The 14,646-nt window shown below is 37.6% G+C and overlaps 1 protein-coding gene and 2 pseudogenes across 1 annotated transcript; 2 read left to right on the plus strand and 1 right to left on the minus strand.

The window, feature by feature from the left end:
* Positions 1-130: 130 nt before the first annotated feature.
* Positions 131-2,780, minus strand: LOC103324286 (beta-galactosidase 13-like). Its single transcript, XM_016792358.2, has one exon. It carries the CDS (start codon positions 2,747-2,749, stop codon positions 191-193), a length of 2,559 nt encoding a protein of 852 aa, XP_016647844.2. The 5' UTR covers positions 2,750-2,780; the 3' UTR covers positions 131-190.
* Positions 2,781-7,457: 4,677 nt separating this feature from the next.
* Positions 7,458-8,930, plus strand: LOC103324287 (beta-galactosidase 13 pseudogene; annotated as a pseudogene).
* On the plus strand, positions 8,574-10,164 carry LOC148919917 (beta-galactosidase 13 pseudogene; annotated as a pseudogene).
* Positions 10,165-14,646: the final 4,482 nt, after the last annotated feature.

The following is a 14,646-nucleotide window of genomic DNA, read 5'->3' on the forward strand; positions in this document are numbered from 1 at the left end:
TGACTAAATTCAACATAAATTGATGGACCCCATTAACACACAAGACACATTCTGGGCAATTTTAAGGAAAATTTTAAAACTTGTTAATGTTTGATGAAGATTAAGGCTATTCTACTTCGCCATATTGGACTCAATTAAGGGCGATGACAATCACCCAACGCAACCTTGTATATCTCAAGTGTCTTCTTGATTATATGGCACACTTGACTTGGATAGCAAGTGTTTTCTTGATATCTGGGCAACCATCAGTAATGTTCTTCAAGAAAAGGTTGCGGTTAATCGGAACGGAGCAGCTGGATTTTCCCAAGCAATGTTGCTCAACGACCTCCCTAGATACAGGGGAGTTGCATTTGCCCAAGACGTAGCTTCCACAGTAGCCAGCTGGTGGATCACCGAAGCTTGCAAACTCAACAGCAACAACCTTCCTTTTGTTGGGACACTTGATGTCGGCGGATGATCTGATAACATCTGAAACAGGTCGGAAAACGCTGTCCTGCCTTGCCCATGACTTGACATTTGGAGGATGATACTCGGTAATGAAGCTACAGATAGTATCTCTGTTGACGGTTAGGATCTCAATGTGTTTGGGCTTCGCTGGCTGCTCCTCCAACACAACAAGAGTATTTTGTGTAGGCTTGATGAAAGATCTTGGAATGTGGTACTCGGATTGAGTTGGTTCTCCAAGAGGAGAGAGGAAGGACATCCAGTGCCGGCCGATGCTTCTACCATTAACCCAGATCATTCCCTTTCCCATACCAGTCATTCGAATAGCGACAGGTTTATTACCTTCTGGAGCATCAAAGTAAGTCTTGTACCATGTGAGACCCTGTGCTGATCCCTTTGTTTTATCCCATTGAACTTGTTTTGATCCCTCCTCAGTGAACACTTGAAGCTTTTCTCCATTCAGACCAACCTGATGCCCCCATCCGTTCTTTGTAATGTCCAGTGTTCCAGTGTTCAATCCAAGGACTATTATGAGATTAGGTCCTGCATATCTGTGCTCCATATAGGCTCCACCATCCGGGAGTCCCAGTGTCATGGCAAGTAGGGTTATCTGGTTGACACCTGCCTTGAAGTGAACAGGTTTCTCTAAGACGAAGCTCTTCTCATCGTGGCTTCCATGTCCGAAACCAATATACTCCCCGTTGACAAACAGGTGCAATGCATGACCAAGACTGGCAATTCGAAGAACTGGTTGAATGCTTGCCTTCCTGGGCAAGTCTTGTGGATTCAGTGCAAGGCTAGTGGTGTACCATGCGTAGTCTGAGGAATCTTTTAGCAAGGTGTACAGCTCCAGCGGTGTTGGATTATTTACCGGCACTTGAAGGGTGGTTGGAATGGGTTCTGTATACTTCTTCCATTTGAGATTATTGGCAACGGTTGATCGAACGAAGTTCCTGGAATTATGTTGGGCAACAATCGTTTGAGTGTTGAAGACCACGGTCTTACAATCAGGGAGGATGCTAATGGAATGCGGTGGCAGGTAATAATCCTGACCTCTCCAACTAACAGTTGCTTCCGTTGTGAGGTTATTGTTGGTCAAGAAAGCAGCACAGATGTTTGTGGCGGGCATCTCATAGAAATAAACCTCTGTGTTTGCGCTCATCTTTTGGACTCCAGGAACTCCCCAAAGTAAAGCCTTCCTGGATAGCCTCAAAGCCTTGTGTAAATCCTTAAGGTGACTCCATTTGGGGTCCCTACGCAAACCATATTCATCGAGAGGAGCTTCGTCGTAGTAGCGAGTTGTTGTGAAAATAGCACTTGTTCTTCCAAAATTTGTTCCACCATGGTACATATAGTAGTTGGTTAGAGATCCTTTCTTTGAGAAAAAGCGCGCAACTGCGAATGCAATGTCATCTACTGGTCTTTGTGAAGGAGGGTCCCCAAATACTCTGTATTGAGCAGTCCAGTTCTCAGTCCACAGAGTTGGCTTGTAGGGTTTATTCGGGCCCATGAAAGTATCCCCACATTGCCTTCCATTGCAAGTATTAATGACTGGATCAGGAGCGTCCTTCTGCTTGCACATGATCCATGGTACTCCGATGTTCTGCTGCACTGCCATGGCTGCTGCCCACCTCATATAACTGCTTCCCAACTCTCTATAGGCAAGCTGGACCATATTGTACTCATTTTCAATTTGTGCCAAGACGATGGGGCCTCCTTGTGGAGCAAATAGCTTCGCCTCCTTCAACTTGTTTACAATCAGCTGCACATATTTCTCCATGTGGTACTTGAATGCTTTGTTATCCGAGCGGAATATGATGCCAGGGACCTCCCTTAGCCAATAAGGGAGTCCTCCGTGGTTCCATTCGGCTTGGATGAATGGCCCAAGCCTAATGGTAGCGTACATTCCGTGCTCCTGAACCAGCTTAATGAACCTCACCAAATCATAGTTTCCTTCAAAATTGTACTGCCCTTGAACAGGCTCATGAATGTTCCAGAACACATAAGTTTCAATCATGTTCAAGCCTCCATGTTTAGCCTTCTTGATAAGATAAGGCCACATTTCTGGTGTGCTTCGAGTGTAATGGATTGCACCTGAAAACAGAAGCTCTCGTTTTCCATTGATAATCAGTGACCTCCCGTCATATGTCACAGGGCCGCCCTGCACTGATTGATTCCGATTCTGATGATGAAGATGCTTCCCTCCGTGGCCATGATGTCCATGTCCTTTGGCGTGGACAATTGCGGCTGAGATGACTATGGAAATGAGGGAAATCAAGAGCAACCGGCTGATTGATACTGCCATTGTATGTATGTTAAGTCTTTTGATTTGGCCAATAAACTTGTTCCTCCTTAGATGGAGACCTTGGCCAGAAGCAGCTTGCAATGAAACTCCATGAAACACAATGATATATAAGGGAGATGGATGGTAGTTATCAGCCGGCCTGTTCAATTTTGACTTTTTTTGTTATAATCTCCGTTGTGTTCTTAGAATTGCTTTTAGCTGTTTGCTTTGACGTTTACACACTCATTGCTGGAACAAAAAATTATAACTACTTATCAAGAATGTATGGCTGTTTGGGGTTGTTGTTCCTGTTTTTAGAAAAAAGCACCCATTGTTAATTGGTGTAATATTATAGACCAAAAGTAAACTGGTTTTATTATTATTTTTTGGGTGGAAGTGGAACGAAGGGGAAAAATACCTAAATGAAAGAAGAGTCAACAAAGAACAACCCAAAGTCTAGCAAGTTAGCAACCCATCTTTCTCTTCTCTCTCTCTCTTTGAAAATTCCCATCTCGCTCTCTACAATCATGACATGTTTACTAATCCGTAATTGGATTATGAGGAATTGTGAATTGAGGAGGAGTTGGATTGAGGAGAATTAGATTCCGGATTCTTATTGAAGTTGTTTACTAAAGCATATGGATTGAGGAGAGTTAGATTCCGGATTCATATTAAGTTATTTACTAAACCATATGGAATTGGGGTATGAGTAGTACTAATATGACAAATTTGGAATTTAAAAAATATATAATGGGTAAAAAATATGAATTCCTAATGAGTTAGTTCTCTAGGAATTAGAATACCACCTCCCATTCAAGAATTGAATTCCTCCAAAATTAGGAATTCCAATTCTTAATTTTGTGTGAGCTCCACTTACTTTTTAATTCATTGATGTGAAGTAAACGCAAGAATCCTCTATAGATCGAATTCAATTCCTGATTAGTAAACACACCATCATAGTAGTTATGACTTTTTAAATGAGAAAGAAAATCTCCATCTTTGTTTTATCTGCTTGTCATTCTGATTTTTCAAATCCTTCCGGTTATTATTTATTTATTTATCCTTTCTGTTTTTGTTTGATTTATTTATTTGCATAAAAAACAGATGATTGATTTGTATCAACCACGTAATGTTCAATACTATGTTGCACATATTAAACAACAATTTAAAGTTTTATTAAACCATAAATATGTGATTTCAAATTTTATCACCTTATTAGAAATCAATTTGGAATGGAAGGTTCTTCATCATTTTGAGATTACAAATAATTATAACTAGTGGAAAAGGCCCATTGAATTACCCACGAAAATATCTATGAAATTCATTTGAAATCAACCAAACTCTATTAAAGTCTATGTCAAAGTTTGGAGTTCACAAAAGTCCAATAAAATTCACAAACTCAACAAGAATCTATCACCCTTTTAAAAATATATTTTTTTAACAGAGAAGCGATATTTGTATTCATAAATTAGGCACAAAGACCATAAGTAACAAGTGCCCATACAAATGCCCATAAAGAGTTAATTCAAAAATGGATGTATAGTAACCACGTAGGGTTAATCCAAATACATAGAATCAACAGCGCACAAGGTGTATCTCTACTAATAACTACATAAGACCAAATAAATATTGGCATAAAAGCCGCAAGCCTAAACAAGCCAAACATGAACCGCAATGCCTAAAACTACCAATACAACAACAACTTTTAAACTCTCACAGGTAGAGACTAAACTATAAACAAACACCAAACTCACAAAGAGTTTATGCAATTATTATAACGTAAGAAACTGTAAACACTTAACAAGTGAGAAAAAGCCACGCAACCACCTTATATGTCTTCAAATCTGCCAACAAAACCACCAACGCATTGCTACATCGTTGTCACTAAAGATTCCAAGGAAAACAAAATCACAAGAGTTGCCAACGAAATCACTAGTGCATCCAAGCAGAAAATCCATTTGAAAACCTGGTAAACAACCCCAAATAGAGGGGAGAAATGGGAAGGGATAGAGAGGAGGGGAGGGTAGAGAAGGAGAGGAGGGGAGAGGGTAGGGGAGGAGAGGGGTGGGGAATAAGGCCACCATGCCCAAAGGGGGGCTGCGGCTGGGGCTAAGTTCAGTGTTTTATTTCTTTAGAGAGAGTTCATTAGGGTTAAACTATACATTTAAAATCTCAATTGAACCATCGTTAAATATGAAAAAATACAAAATGTTTTCGATGGTTGTACAGATTGGTAAATTACATGATTTGAAAAGAAAAGTGATCACTTCTCCTTTACATGTTAGTGTGAGAACGTGGAGGTGAAAATGTCCTACATTGGAAAGTTAGAAAACTTTGAAGTTGGAAGTGCTTATAAGGTGTTGGGCTACTTCCCCTTATTGCCAATTGGTTTTGGGGTAGAACCTCAACTTCCTTCATGGTATCAGAGGGGTTAGCCTACATGTGAAAGCCCAATGGCCACACGTGTTCCACGTCACCCAATATGTGTTGTCCACATGTTAGGTTTAAAAAATTTGCCACACATGTAGGGGCCGTATGAGAATATAAAGGTGAAAATGTCTCACATTGGAAAGTTAAACATCTTTCTATAAAGGAATATTGTATTAGGGTTGCTAGACACTGAGTTGTTTGTTAGCTTTTCTTTCTTTTATGCAATTTACCCCTTTGTTAATTCAGAATAAAATAAAATAAAATAAAATACCACTTCATGTAAACTCCAGCCTGCAATGAAAATACAAGTTTCTGTTTAAGAGCATTTATCTAAAGTCCTAGATTTGATTTCCCCTCCTTCAATATCACTTGTATTAAAATTAAAATAAAAACAACAAGAAGTGCTTATTTTCTAAACACAAGAACACCCACAATTAAAATTTTAACTGCGATCTTTGATCATACTCCCCTAACCTCTCAACTCCCATTTTCTTCTCCCAATCATATTTATTATTCATTTACTTATGCAAAATTTCCATTTGACATAAATAATGGAAACAATTTGAAAGCTTATGTACTTGTGTGTATTTTGAAAAGTTCCAACAGAGTCTCCATTTGTGAAAAAAAATAAAATCCTTCTTTTCGTTGGTTGAATAATATAAATGATGTGTAAATTCAATAGACTTGGATTTTATTATATTGATGTGGATTTTATGGGTAATTGAGTTTTAATTTTAAGGACATTTAAGTATATTTAAGTAATTTTTTGGTAGCTAGTGGGGTATAGCTAGGGGTGGGCAATTGAACCAGTGAACCGATGAACAGAGTTGAAAAAAATCGTGTTGACTAAAAAAGTCAACCTAGGCTCAAAAATTGAATCGGACCATTTTAGATCGATTCCCATCCTGATTCTTGTCTTGGAAGAATCGGTATAAATTAGACGGACCGATTATGTTAAGTTTACTTATTCATTTATATCCAAAATTATTAGTAAGTCTAATTAATATTAGTAACTCCAAGTAATATCTATATATATTTTAGCCCAATTAATACCCAAATGTTTTAGTACCAATTTATACCCAACTAAATAACTACTCAAGCCCAATTTCTTTTTCTTTTCGGTGAATCATATTCGTTCTTGTTGCGCATCTGTCTTTCTTTTCTCTTTTCACCTATTTATTTCTATTTCTCTTCCTATTCATCCATTCACCTCTTTCTCTCTTATTTTATCCATTGTACATATTTTTCTCAATTTCCAATTTTTTATACATCATATTTCTTTCTTCTTCCCATATTTATATTTTTATCTTTCCAAACCGGAAACTAGGTTGAACCAAATCGAAACCACATTGGTCTGGTTTGGTTTTGTTCTTCTAGACATTTTCTATAAAAATCGGATTATGTGTAAGTTTCGATTTCGGTTCCAATTCAAGGGGAAAACTGGACCATGCCCACCCCTAGGTGCAGCTCAGTTCGTTGAACTCTTCCACCTCCATCTTTATGGACAGAGATTCAAAACCCCTAGGCACCTAATGAATATTTTTGTAAACCTCCTCCTCCAATTGCTTGTTTGTACTATAAATAAAAAAGTAATTTTTTTGGGGCTATATTTTGTAAAAACTAACATATTTGGCCATTAGAAAAACTCCATGTGTCTCTGCCTACGATGTATAAGGAGAAAAATACATTACCACTCCGTTCAACTTGGTGTAGAGTTAAATTGAAGTAAATATTTAACACGAAGTAAATGAACTATTCATAACACGAAAACTTCTTAATGATAAGACCTCAACCTTGGATACAACTACCAAACTATAATTTTTTTTTTCTTTTAATGACAAGTGATTTTTAATTTTATTTATTTATTCAGATTTGGAAAAATGTTTGGTAAATTATATGCTTTGAAATGAAAAGCAGCGACCACTTCCCCTTTGCCTGTTAGGCATCTTTTCTATATTTTTATTCTACAATACCATCAATCAATTAGGTGCTTATTTTCTAAAAAAAGGAAAAACAACCACCCCAAACAGCAATACATTCTTCTTGATCAGTTATAACTTTCCAGCAATGAGTGTGTAAACATCAAAGCAAACAACTAAAAACAATTGTAAGAACACACGGGAAATTATAACAAAAAAATGTCGAAATTGAACAGGCCGGCTTATAACTACCATCCATCTATCTCCCTTATATACAATTGTGTTTCGTGGAGTTTCATTGCAATCTGTTTCTGGCCAAGGCCTCCATCTAAGGAGGAACAAATTTCTTGGCCAAAATCAAAAGACTTAACATACATACAATGGCGGTATCTGTCAGCCGGGTGCTCTTAATTTCCCTCATTTCCATGGTTATCTCTGCCGCAATCGTCCATGCCAAAGGACGTGGACATCATGGCCACAGAGGGAAGCATCTTCATCATCAGAATCGGAATCAATCAGTGCTGGGCGGTCCGGTGACATATGATGGGAGGTCACTGATTATCAATGGAAAACGAGAGCTTCTGTTTTCGGGTGCAATCCATTACACTCGAAGCACACCAGAAATGTGGCCGGATCTTATCAAGAAGGCGAAACATGGAGGCTTGAACATGATTGAAACTTATGTGTTCTGGAACATTCATGAGCCTGTGCAAGGGCAGTACAATTTTGAAGGAAACTATGATTTGGTGAGGTTCATTAAGCTGGTTCAGGAGCACGGAATGTATGCTACCATTAGGCTTGGGCCATTCATCCAAGCCGAATGGAACCACGGAGGACTTCCTTATTGGCTAAGGGAGGTCCCTGGTGTCATATTCCGTTCTGATAGCATAGCATTCAAGTACCACATGGAGAAGTATGTGCAGCTGATTGTAAACAAGTTGAAGGAGGCGAAGCTATTTTCTCCACAAGGAGGTCCCATCGTCTTGGCTCAAATTGAAAATGAGTACAATATGGTCCAGCTTGCGTATAGAGAGTTGGGAAACAATTATGTGAGGTGGGCAGCAGCCATGGCAGTGCAGCAGAACATCGGAGTACCATGGATCATGTGCAAGCAGAAGGACGCTCCTGATCCAGTCATTAATACTTGCAATGGAAGGCAATGTGGAGATACCTTCATGGGCCCGAATAAACCCTACAAGCCAACTCTGTGGACTGAGAACTGGACTGCTCAATACAGAGTATTTGGGGACCCTCCTTCACAAAGACCAGTAGAGGATATTGCATTTGCAGTTGCGCGCTTTTTCTCAAAGAAAGGGTCTCTAACCAACTACTATATGTACCATGGTGGCACAAATTTTGGAAGAACAAGTGCTATTTTCACAACAACTCGCTACTACGACGAAGCTCCTCTCGATGAATATGGTTTGCCAAGGGACCCCAAATGGAGTCACCTCAAGGATTTACACAAGGCTTTAAGGCTATCCAGGAAGGCTATGCTTTGGGGAGTTCCTGGAGTCCAAAAGATGAGCGCAGACACTGAGGTTTATTTCTATGAGATGCCCGCCACAGACATCTGTGCTGCTTTCTTGACCAACAATAACCTCACAACGGAAGCAACTGTTAGTTGGAGAGGTCAGGATTATTACCTGCCACCGCATTCTGTTAGTATCCTCCCTGATTGTAAGACCATTGTCTTCAACACTCAAACGATTGTTGCGCAACATAATTCTAGGAACTACGTTCGATCAACCGTTGCCAATAATCTCAAATGGATGAAGTATGCAGAACCCATTCCAACCACCCTTCAAGTGCCGGTAAATAATCAACACCGCTGGAGCTGTACACCTTGCTAAAAGATTCCTCAGACTACGCATGGTACACCACTAGCCTTGCACTGAATCCACAAGACTTGCCCAGGAAGGCAAGCATTCAACCAGTTCTTCGAATTGCCAGTCTTGGTCATGCATTGCACCTGTTTGTCAACGGGGAGTATATTGGTTTCGGACATGGAAGCCATGATGAGAAGAGCTTCGTCTTAGAGAAACCTGTTCACTTCAAGGCAGGTGTCAACCAGATAACCCTACTTGCCATGACACTGGGACTCCCGGATGGTGGAGCCTATATGGAGCACAGATATGCCGGACCTAATCTCATAATAGTCCTTGGATTGAACACTGGAACACTGGACATTACAAAGAACGGATGGGGGCATCAGGTTGGTCTGAATGGAGAAAAGCTTCAAGTGTTCACTGAGGAGGGATCAAAACAAGTTCAATGGGATAAAACAAAGGGATCAGCACAGGGTCTCACATGGTACAAGACTTACTTTGATGCTCCAGAAGGTAATAACCCTGTCGCTATTCGAATGACTGGTATGGGAAAGGGAATGATCTGGGTTAATGGTAAAAGCATCGGCCGTCACTGGATGTCCTTTCTCTCTCCTCTTGGAGAACCAACTCAATCCGAGTACCACATTCCAAGATCTTTCATCAAGCCTACACAAAATCTTCTCGTTGTGTTAGAGGAGCAGCCAGCGAAGCCCAAACACATTGAGATCCTAACCGTCAACAGAGATACTATCTGTAGCTTCATTACCGAGTACCATCCTCCAAATGTCAAGTCATGGGCAAGGCAGGACAGCGTTTTCCGACCTGTTTTAGATGTTATCAGATCATCCGCCGACATCAAGTGTCCAGACAACAAGAAAGTTGTTGCTGTTGAGTTTGCAAGCTTCGGCAATCCACCAGCTGGCTTATGTGGAAGCTACGTCTTGGGCAAATGCAACTCCCCTGTATCTAAGGAGGTGGTTGAGCAACATTGCTTGGGAAAATCCAGCTGTTCCGTCCCGATTGACCGCAACCTTTTCTTTAAGAACACTACTGATGGTTGCCCAGGTATCAAGAAGACACTTGCTTTCCAAGTCAGGTGCGCCATATAAAACTATAAGTTGTTGAAAGAGAGAATTAATGTTCTATGTGATATTGTCATTATGAATTCAGTTAAAGATACTAGTTCAATCTTAAGATCCTCGAAGCAAAAATTTATATTTCTTTCTTTGTACGAATTATGTATTCGAATTCAAGAGTATTTATCCAGCTTTTCTTTGCGCTATCAAATATACACTCGTGAATCAGTAGAACCTTCACAGTTGAATCCACTAATATGAGAAGCAAGAGGTTTGCTTAAATGTGAGTGTGACAAGATCATCCCAACAAATATAATATAAAGAGTTGAAATTTCCTTTGCCTCCTCTTCATCAGTTGAATTCCTATATACAAATGTGAAAACACTGAATTCTTGCAGTAAATGAAACATATCTTATTAAGTGATCAAGTGCTACCCAATATAAGTTAACACGGTGCTAATCATTTGTGTGGCTCGCTTCATAAAAATTCCTAGACAAATGTGTTCAGTCAAATAAATATACATTTGAGATGAAATTAGTAAAATAGATATACTAGCCATGATCAAACATTTCTTTAGTCAAGTAGTCAAATAAAATTACAATAGCGACGGCAGCACCGGAGTCCCCTCACAGTTTTCAGTTTTTGTGTGGTCAAATCACAGTTTTTACTCCCTTTTTTTTTTTTGGGGTCAAATCATAGTTTTCACTTCGACCTTGTCTTTTGACCAAACAGTTGGTGGTCTTTTGACAATCAGGCATAGTAAAGAAGTTTGGTTAAGGTCTTGTGTAGAGATAATAATTATGGATGAATTGCCTTTTAGTTTGGTTAAAGGTAAAGGATTTAGGCAATTATATGAATTATTGAACCCCCCATTTCCAAGTGTCATCTCGTAAAAAACTTGTGAGGCATTTTATGGTCATCTATGATGCCATGAAACAAAAAAAGGAGAATTAGCATCACATAAATTGTGCCTCACAATGGACACTTGGACAAGTATTCAAAACATAAATTACTTGGATGTCACGATACACTTCATAGATGGTGAATGGAACTTGCATAAAATAATTTTAAACTTTTGTATCATTGTTAATCATAAGAGGAATTTAATTGGTAAACTCCTTGAGACTTGTTTGCTGGATTGGGATATGCAATGACGAATCCAGGATTTCATGTGTGTAGAGGTCTCTTACAAATTATAAAGAATCAAAAGTTCAAACTCACAATACATACGAAAAATAGTATATATATCACATATGTCAAGAATTATATTGCTTATTGGTTGCAATCATAATTGTCCTTGACAAAGAGATAGACAAATACATTTTAAGCAAGAAAAATTGTAAGAAATAGACAAAGAGCAGCGATTTAGCAAATATCTTTAAAGCTTTTTTCCCCATTAAACCCAATAGAAAGAAAAAAATCAAAATTTCACAAACTAAAAAAAACCTTAGGTCCCTTCATGCATTCATATCATATTATCATACATGAAAAAATGTTTTATGTAAAAATATTGATTAAGTATGAAAAATGGTTTTTCAAAATAATCATTTTCTCAAGATAATTTTTGGTGGCTTTCAATCCTTACACATCAAATAAGAAAACTTGATTTTATGGGATTTTAATATAAAGTATATATTGACTTAATGAACCATCATTTTTAGCCTAAATCGTATTTTGCAATAAAACCGATTTTTCATATTTTGATTTGGTGGGAATTTGATTTTCTAGTATTTTTATTTGAATCCAAATAGGGGGTACTTCCTTATTTACATGTAAACTTAAGTAAATGGAGTAATATAAAAATAAATTAAAGTAAAAGGACAAAGACATTTACTTAAATGCTGAAAATGGAAACAAGGTAATCTATACACCTGGAGTGCAACACCACCAACTGAGCAAAGGGGCAATTTGAAGCACCTCATTGTGCCTTAATAGATCCACCACAACACATTTTGGTACATATCAAAACGTAAAGTATTTGAAATAATATACATATAGTAATACATAACAATATATTACTTTTAAAATATATAAAAACTTGAGTGGGGGCTCGTGACCACACTGGTCCCAGTGTGGCTTCCGCCCATGGGGATATGAAGAAGATACTAACAATTACGGCTGATAATGCTTCTTCAAATACAAAGGCAACAAATTACTTGGAGTCAAAGATAGCTCATTGGAGAAATGATAGTCTTGTGTTAGGGGGAAAAATACATGCATGTTAGGTATTGTGCTCATATTGTCAATTTGATAGTTCAAGATTACTTGAAAAAATTAGAGAAAAGTGTATTGTCAATAAGGAATGTAGTCAGGTGTGTAAAATCCTCTCCACAAAGGTTCGAGGATTTTAAGACTTGTGTTCTGAAGGAGCAAATTGAATGCAAGAGGCTTGTGGTGTTGGATGTACCAACTAGGTGGAAATTCCACATATATGATGTTAGATGCCGCTTTGAAGTTTGAAAAAGCCTTTGTGAGAATGATAGAAGAAGATGATGGTCCATTTATATCTTGGTTTGGTGAAGAAGAACTGGTTGACGAAGATAAGGTGGTTGCATCTCATAAGCCTAAAAAGAGGGCAGGGCCACCAACTAATGAAGATTGGAATAATGCTTTTACCTTTGTCAATTTTTTAAAGATATTTTACGAGAGGACATTGAATATGAGTGTTTAGTTTGCATCCCGCTTCTCACACCACCTTTCATGATTTGATTGTAATGGAGGGTGAAATTGATGATTTGTTCTTAGGAGAAGAACAATTCCTAAGTGAAACTCGCACCTCCATGGTTTTAAATGATATGGCGCATAGCATGAAGATGAAATTTGAAAAGTATATATTAGGGTGATCTTGATAAATTGAACAAACTTTTGATGGTAGCACTTGTTCTTGATTCTCGATACAAGTTAGGGAACTTAGAGTTTGTATTGAAGTAGAGTCGGTTTGAAAAATCAGAAAATGCTATTAAGAAGAAGAATGAAGTGAAAGAGTTTTTAATAAAGCTTTATGAGGAGTATGACATTTCACCAATGTCTATCATTTAATGTAGTAATCCTAGTGCTAATAGTGGTATTAGTGGTACAAGTAATGCTACTAGTACGACTATGATAAATTCTAGCCTACAACTAAGGGGAAGGAAACGAAGGTAAATGAAGGAAAGTTGGATAAAAGAATCTCAAGCAAATGACATTGTGATATTGAAGCATGAGATTGATAGGTACATAACCAACCCTATTGAAAAAGTGGTTTCCGACTTCGATATTTTGAAGTGGTGAAAATTGAATAAGGTTAAATATCCGAGTTTGACACTTATTGCAAAGGATGTGCTTGCCATCCATGTATTAATAGTGGCTTCGAAATCATGCTTTAACACGGTGGTCGGGTAATTAATTCATTATGTGCTTCTTTGACTCCTAAGATTGTGGAGGCCTTAATTTGTTCTTAAAATTGGTTAAGGTATGCTGACATCTTCTCTCTACAGTATGAGCCAACTATTCAAGAGACGGAGTTTTATGAATTGGTTGAGTCAGGTATTTGTTTCTCATTTTATATGATTTAAAGATATATATATATATACACACACACACACACATTCCTTTTCTATTGAGGGACACACTTTAGGGACCCATACGAAATTTTTTTTTTCAACGATCCAAACCATATATTTTTAAAGTCTACATTCATAGGTCATCCTTTCAAAAAATTAGACATATCAGAAATCGTTTCGACATCCAATTGTGTCATACAAAATCAGTGAACATGATATTTCAAGAAAGTACTAAAATTTCAATATTTCAATTGAGTCAAATGATATCGGATTCAAGTGATTTTGTGTAGAGATAATCTTTGAATGTATATCTACAAAATAGAATGTTTGGATTGATGTAAAATATAATACAGAGTGGCCCTATAAGGGTGTCCCTCAAATAACTTATTTGAGGGATCCCCAACTAAAGCTCCGTGTATATATAGCATTTAGACCTTCGCTAATTACAGAGGACAAACAGAGGGGAAAAAAAAACAGAGGACAAACAGAGGAGGGAAAGGTTGGTATTGGTATGTTCACCAACAACAAAAAAAGGTTGCTATTGGTATAGACCTTCGCTAATTAATATATGAGAATGAGACTATTCGAATGATAACTCAAGTGTTCCAAATTAACTGTTTGGATTAAATTGGACCAAATTAACCATTGAATCAAATTTGACCAAATTAACGATTAAGAGAATGAGGCTATTTGAATAATATCTAATTGGTTAATTTGAGTCGGTGCCACGTGAGATCATAAAAGTGTGCCAAATTACTCTCATTGTTGTAATGTTTTGAATTTTCGATGATACTATGAGTCTGGATTTTGATTTTTCTGTATTGATATTGTGCAATTATGTCAAAAACCATATTTTATGGAGTTCCATTCATTAATGTGGGACTAGGAAAACATTGATAGGCATCCTAACACCAAAGAAGACAAAAGGCAAATAATTAAGATTTCAAACGTTTGCAGGTTGCTAATTGACTAAGACCTTAAACATGACAGTTGGAAGGGAAAACAGTAATCTATAATAAATTTCATATTAAAACAATAATCTATAATAAACTTCCCCGAGTCTTTTTATAATAAATTCGTCCTTTCAAACAATAACCAAAGCAAAAGTTTTAGTTAATTAC

Source organism: Prunus mume, linkage group LG2 (assembly GCF_029339155.1).
Source record: "Prunus mume cultivar Tortuosa linkage group LG2, ASM2933915v1, whole genome shotgun sequence".
Lineage (NCBI taxonomy): Eukaryota > Viridiplantae > Streptophyta > Magnoliopsida > Rosales > Rosaceae > Prunus > Prunus mume.

Bases quoted from the DNA above. Each gene is read 5' to 3' on its own strand.
- LOC103324286 (XM_016792358.2), bottom strand. From the start codon at position 2,749: ATGGCAGTATCAATCAGCCGGTTGCTCTTGATTTCCCTCATTTCCATA.